The 6,353-nt window shown below is 60.9% G+C and overlaps 1 protein-coding gene across 1 annotated transcript in view; it reads left to right on the top strand.

Annotated features, from left to right (window-relative positions):
* WDR27 (WD repeat domain 27) overlaps window positions 1-6,353 on the top strand; it is a 70,412-nt gene that overhangs the window by 44,930 nt on the left and 19,129 nt on the right. The window contains exons 18-20 of the mRNA XM_023521739.1: window positions 1,022-1,111; window positions 3,798-3,919; window positions 4,962-5,095. Of these exons, the coding sequence (XP_023377507.1) occupies window positions 1,022-1,111; window positions 3,798-3,919; window positions 4,962-5,095 (346 nt within the window). The remainder of the gene's footprint in view (window positions 1-1,021; window positions 1,112-3,797; window positions 3,920-4,961; window positions 5,096-6,353) is intronic.

Raw genomic sequence — 6,353 nt, forward strand, 5'->3', positions numbered from 1 at the left:
GCGGCCGTGCGCTGCATCCAGTTCTCAGGTGCGTGGCGAATGGGTCTCGGGGACCTTGGTCACTTGGGGTCGTGTGGCCATGCCCGGGTCTGGACCAGCATGGGGGCCAGCGCCCGGATGGGCGTGCAGCGGCCGCAGACCGGCACCGGCTCTGAGTCACGAGCTCGCCCAGGCCTGCGTCCCCGTGTCTGGCCGTCTCCCCCCGGTCCCAGGGGCCTGGCGGACGGCTGCTCTAGAGGGTCGCTCACCAGCTCCCCCGGAGACCGGTCACCTGGTCCCAGGATGGGCGGAAGGAGAGGGTCTGCACGGTGGACGAGTGGGTGCGTCCGCCCTCGGCGGAGCCTTTCCCATGGCCCGTGCACGCCCTGGTGGCAGCGCCCTGTTCTCTGGGCACCCGGACGCCTTCGCCGGGATGTTCCTGTGCCACGTCGGGGGAGGTCAGGCCACCCGCCTCCACGAGCGTGCCACCAGCCAGGGCCCAGAGTGTGTTAGGTGGCATCCTGGAGGTCACCGCTGTTTACAGCCATGCCGAATTCCCCTTGCTTTTCGTAAAATTCTCGCCAAAGAGGTTTTAAAGTAAATTTGGGAAATTGGATAATGCAATGTTATCATAAGTTAGATATGTTTATGCAGTTTGACATGCTTGTTCCTGCACATGTGATCACGAAGCAGGATCAAGTTGGAGTATCAGGGGGAAAAGCTGTCACTTCTGCCTCGTCTCAGGGAACGATCGGCCTAGCCCAACATGCCACTTAATCTCTGCGGGCGGGTCCGGCTGCCGCGGCTCAGCGGGGCAGCTGGGGTTCAGGGCGCTCCGGGTTCTCACCGTGCTGGGCCGACCAGCCCTGCGACCCTGCTGGTCCCCGGGCACCTCTGTCCACAGAGTCAGGCGGCTCTCAGCGCAGGTGGGCAGGAGTGGGGAGACACCAGGTTAACGAAAAATTCTACGTTTCACCTGCTGCAAGTGTCACTCCTGTGAGTGGTGGGTCTACAAGGGGCGTCTCTTATTTTTCTCAAGCAGCAGATGGACGGCGGCTGGCCTGTGGCTTAGCCAACCACTTGTCGCTGGTCTTTGATGCTGATCTTACTGGGACACCTGCTGTTTTTTCAGGTAAAATGTGGCCAAAGTTCAGTTAACGTGAACTCGCGGGGGGGTCTCGGTTCGGTCCTGGTTGTGAATTGCGAGGGCCGCTTTCGTTTCCTTGAAGGGAAGCACAGAATAGAACGGAGGCTTGAATTGGGTGAAACAGTGAGAATTAACAAAGAGACAGCTCGGCACATCACGGTGAGTGTCACTCGTGAGGCCAGAGCTGCAGGCACCGTGGCAGTGCCCCGCCCGGCCAGGCCCGGAGCCTCCTGGGGGAGGCGAAGTCGGGTCCTACAGACGTGCGACGAGGCGTGTGCTGAAAGGTGGAAGGGTTTGTTAGAGACGTGTAAGTGTGGCAGGAAATCATTTTTTTGAGCACGAAGATCTGAGCTGAGGGCCATGGTGTCATAGTATGGCCGTTCACGTCGCAGCGGTGACATCCAGGTCTCGGTCCTGAAACCAGGCCATCGGCCATCCTCGGCAGGTTCCCGGGGCTGCTCACTTCAGGGTGTGCCTTGTAGGCACTTGAACAACACACATGCGTGTGCGTGTGCGCGTGCACCCCCCAGAGGCCTGCGCTAGCCCGCGGCTCATGGGCTGCCACGGAGGGGCCCGGTCCCCACGCCGTGCCTCCCAGTGTGCGAGCGCGAGGCCCGGGGGGCGGGCAGACCCTGCTCGGCGGGCACCCCCTCCTGCTCAGGGTTCCAGGCCTCTGTGGCTCGGCCCGTGTGCGGCCGCTGCCAGGAGCGGCCTTGCTGTGGCGCCTCACGGCTGGGCTCGCCGCGCGTCTCGCCGCTGCCGGGCGGTCGATAGCAATGGAAGTTGTGCTGGTCCTGGACGCTTCTGGGTGTTACTGTTGGAAAAGGGACGTCTGCTGAATTGAGAAAGCGCGGCGGGTGTTCCCGCTCCGCCTGGGAACGTGCCGCACCTGTGCTGCGGGCAACGTCATTGGCCCCCGCCCCGCCCCGCCCGCCCCGCACGCGGGTCGCAGAATCCCACGTCGCCGTGTGAGCGGGTTCTCGCACTTCGCGGAGCGCAGAGTAGGTGGCTCGTTTCTGTCGTGACCGAGCAGACTCTCCTGTTCCAGACACCAAGTGCTCACAGTCGGGCAGTAAGACCTCTGAGGGGCTGGCCGGGCCCCGGGCGGGGCCGGGCGAAACCGCCGGAGGAGCTGTACGTTCCTGCTGAGAATGGACGCTTGTCCGGTGCGGGACGTGCGTGCAAGGCGCGTGACACATAAACGCGTGGGTCGGTCGCTCTAAAAGAGGAGGTTTAAGATTTCGCTGAGATTGTGGGGCTGTGTAAAAACTGCCTCTCGTCAAGGGTGGTGTCGAGCTCAGCGCCTCTTGCTGACGGTCAGGTCTGTCTCCTGGTGCTGCCAAGGTGTCGCCCCTGTGCCTGCCTTCCCCGGGGGCCACGTGGTCGCCCCTGCAGCGGGGGCCGGGCCTGGCCTGGCCTGGGGCAAAGGCGGGCGCAGTCTGGTTCCGTGGCCGGTTCGCTGGGTTTCTGAGGTTTGTCACCAGCTGAGTATGTTACAGCTCCGTGGGAAGAATCCACCCAGTGACACGGTGGTGATGCCCCATGCGTGTCCCTCTGCTGCGTGTGGGTGTGGGTGAGGGTCTCCTTGCCCCGGCTGATGCCTGAGGCAGGACGGTGCGCCCGAGGTCCGGTGGCCGGACACAGCGGCAGTGGCTGCAGTGTCAGATACGCTGGCCCTCGCTGAGAGGTCACGGATGCCATTACTCGTGACTGGTCAGCGATGGGCTGTCCGGTCTGACTCTGCTGGACACTCCCAGCAGTGTGCACCAGGGGGCAGCAAAGCCATTCGGACGTTCCCGCCCTTGTGCCGGCGTCTGCGGCAGCTTGCAGGGCTGCGTGGCGGTGGCCGCAGGAGCCTCCCCTGCTTTCCCGTTCCCTCCGGCTCTGTGACCAGCGAGCTCTGGTGCTGCTGCGAGTCACTGTGACCTGCGGGTGACGGCGGCGCCGGAGGAAGTAACGGGTCATCGTGGCCCAGAGGACAGACCGCGGGTGTCATTTCGGCACCCGTCTCCAACGTTTTGATGAGTGAGAAGCGAGTGGCTGCTATTTGCTTGACCTGGTGGTGGGCTCTTCTCTTACTTGCTCGACTGTCTTATTTTCCTGTAACGGTGAGAAGCTCCTCTGGGGCACAGCAAGTCAACTGTGTCCTGTGACAGCCCCCCACAGGCTGACATAGGGTGCTGTGAAGCCCCTCCTCAGGCTGACATCGGGGTGCTGTGACAGCCCCCCATGGGCTGACATCGGGGTGCTGTCACTGCGTGCCCAGATGCCTCGAGACCAGCCTAGCTGCACCCCTGGGAACCAGCCATTTCCACTTTGGATAAAGCGTTCCAAACCCATCACGACAGGTTTTCACACGTGAACACGCCCAGGAAAGCTTTTGACTTTTCCCTTCAATGTTCCGAGAATTCCGTCTCTAAAGTGCATCTCGTGAGACCCAGGGGGTCTCTGCATTTCGTAATTTTCTACAACTTGTAGGGTTCTTCTTTTACAACATACTCTCAGATGCAAGTACAATTTTGGACTTCATATTTAAAAAAGTATGAATTTTGGAAATACATCCTTCATAAACCACGTTCAGCCTTTAAGGGAGGTACATCACCTCCTCGGGCCGCAGTTCCCGGGTGTCACTGTGACCGGCTGTCCCTCTGTCCCGCCTGTCTCCCGTTAGGTCACGACGGGGCCGTGAGCGCCGTGTCCTGGAGCCACGACGGGAAGTGGCTGCTGTCTGCCTCCCAGGACGGGACGCTGAGGGTGTGGTCGGTTCGCAGGACGGAACTCGCATTGTGTCTGGTAAGGGTCACTCCCGGCAGTTGCAAAATGACTGGCCCTGTGATCTCTGGACTGTCAGGTAGTCACAGCTGTCCAGACAGAACGTCCTCCAAGGTGAAGCGGTCAGGAAATAGGGCAAACCAGGAGTTTGCTGCAACGCACTAAAAGTTATTGACTACAGTTTTCTTAAACGTGGTGTGTATGCGCACACACATGATGGGCACACACATGACATACATGTGCACAACACACACACGTGCAGTTGAGTACGTCTCACGTTCATTATCTGAAATGGCAAAATCATTACCCTTAAAATACTAGAAAGGCTTTCGATGTGAGCTCAGTGCGTTCTTACAGTAGAGGCAGCGCCGATGGCCAAGGGCACACTGTACGGAGGAAGTGCCTTTTGGGGAGAAAATGTCCTGTTTTGGTGAACTTCTAGGAGCTCATTTGGACACAGAATGGGAACGGAGACACGGGTGATGGCATCGAGGTGACAACAGCTTACAGCCACGATAGGGGACGCGAGGGGGTAGCAGAGTGTGCAGCTTTGAGTGATCACGTGGGGAGCTGGTGACCTGCACATTTTCGGAGGCGTCATTAGCATTTACTTTCCACGAGTCCTGTCATAAATGGGGATCGAGTGCAGGACAGCTGGCCGAGAAGGGGCCGGGGGGACCTCAGGCTCCCGGGGGCCCTGCCCGCGGCCTAAAGAGGAGATGCCGTTGAGGGCCGCGGGTGCTGGCCACACGGTGGGCTGTGGCGAGGGCGAGGCCGACCCCTCAACTGCCTTTTAAAACACGCTCGGACTTCGCCGTGACAAAACCCTCGACGCTTGGTCAATTTGCTGCCGTGCTTCGGTTGCCTCTCATTTTAAAGTTTTTAGTGGCCGGACTTCCAAACACTCACGACAGAGAAAGTTAATCTCATGCTCTCTATCAGAAGCAGTCAGAGAGAAGCAATTTGGAGCAAGGTGTTGGAGCTGGGGTGACAGAACCCCCTACTTAGGCAGCAGCGTTTTTGACGCTGGCGCCCTGTATGACACCCCGTCATTCCATCGCAGGACAAGGACGTGTTCCCCCCGGCTGCGCGGTGCGCCCAGTTTTACTACCTCGACGCCTTCATCCTGTCGTCCTCGGGGCCCGAGGTGCGGCTGCTCAGGCACCACGTGGACACCCGCCGGGACGAGCTGAGGAGGTAGGGGCCTCGTTCTGTGGGCGGGGCCGCGGGGCTCAGCCAGTCGCCTGTACGCTGGTCTCGGCATTTGCGAACGTCCTCCGAGGCTTGGGGACACTGCCTTACAGACGAGCTGGTGGGAGCTGAGCGAGCCACGGCTCTGTCCCCAGGCTGCTGGCCCTATACTGCACCCCACGTGGGCACCCACCCCCCCCCAGTCCTTGGCAGGCACTGGCTCCTGTCACCAGAAACGCCCGGCGTCCACCGCCAGCACCACTCAGTTTCGTCCGCTAATCCTTAGCTTTCCGAGCCTAAGCGGGCACTGACCTGTGACACATGCAGCCGTCACCCCGCATCCCGAGGTGCCCCGGCCCCCGCTTCAGGACCAGTGCCCCCGGCACCTCCACCCGGGTCCAGATTCGGTACCAGGCTGACGTGAGCTCAGTGCAGCCTCCTGCAGGCGTGCGGGCGTCCGCTGGGCGTCCCCTCTGGGCCTCCCGGTGTCAGCTGTTCCGCCCTCCCCTCTGCTGCCCCGGGGCTTTTGGCGTGTGTCCACGCACGCCCTGTCCCCTTCTCCTGTGACCGGTCCTTCCGGAAACGCCGTTCCTCGTCTGCACCGTGCACAGTGCTCTTACAGTGTCCCACTGTGCACAGTGCCGCCCTGCGGGGCTTCCAGCAGCTTCCAGCACAGACGAACCGGGACACACGGAACCTTGGTGCTGTCCCCGAGCTGCCCGCCTGGTGCGCTGGGGACCGGAGTCCTGGGCAGCACTCCGTGTCACCCCTCTGAGCACCCCCGCTGCACCTGACTCTGCATGTCACCACCCAGCCCCCACCCAGCACTTACCTGCCAGTGGAAGGCAGGGCTGATGGCCTGTGTCATTCTCACTGAGCCCCGGCCCCATGGCTTTGTGCCATCACCGACCCGTGCCTGCGGGTGCCCCCGTCCTCGTCCCCCGGGCCAGCCCTGGTCGCTCCTGCTGCCCCTGCTCCCCCTGGTCGCCTGGCCTTGACTCAGCCACGCCTTCCCTGGGCCGAGATCATGGCTGGGAACTGCTAGCAGGTTCTCACTCTGTGAAACTATCGTTAAGGGTTAAGACCGTGTGTGTGTTAAACCAGGACTACCTGCTCCTGTTAGGAAATCTTAAAAAGTCACGTTCAAGTGGAGATACAAATTTCTGTCCTCGTAAGTATACGTGATTTCGGAATTAGGAGAGAGGTTTGCTTTCTCAGACTGGAATGAGTTCTTTTTGGCCGTGCATCATCTTAATGAAGTTTC

This window comes from Pteropus vampyrus, unplaced genomic scaffold, assembly GCF_000151845.1.
Source record: "Pteropus vampyrus isolate Shadow unplaced genomic scaffold, Pvam_2.0 Scaffold313, whole genome shotgun sequence".
NCBI classification, from domain to species: domain Eukaryota; kingdom Metazoa; phylum Chordata; class Mammalia; order Chiroptera; family Pteropodidae; genus Pteropus; species Pteropus vampyrus.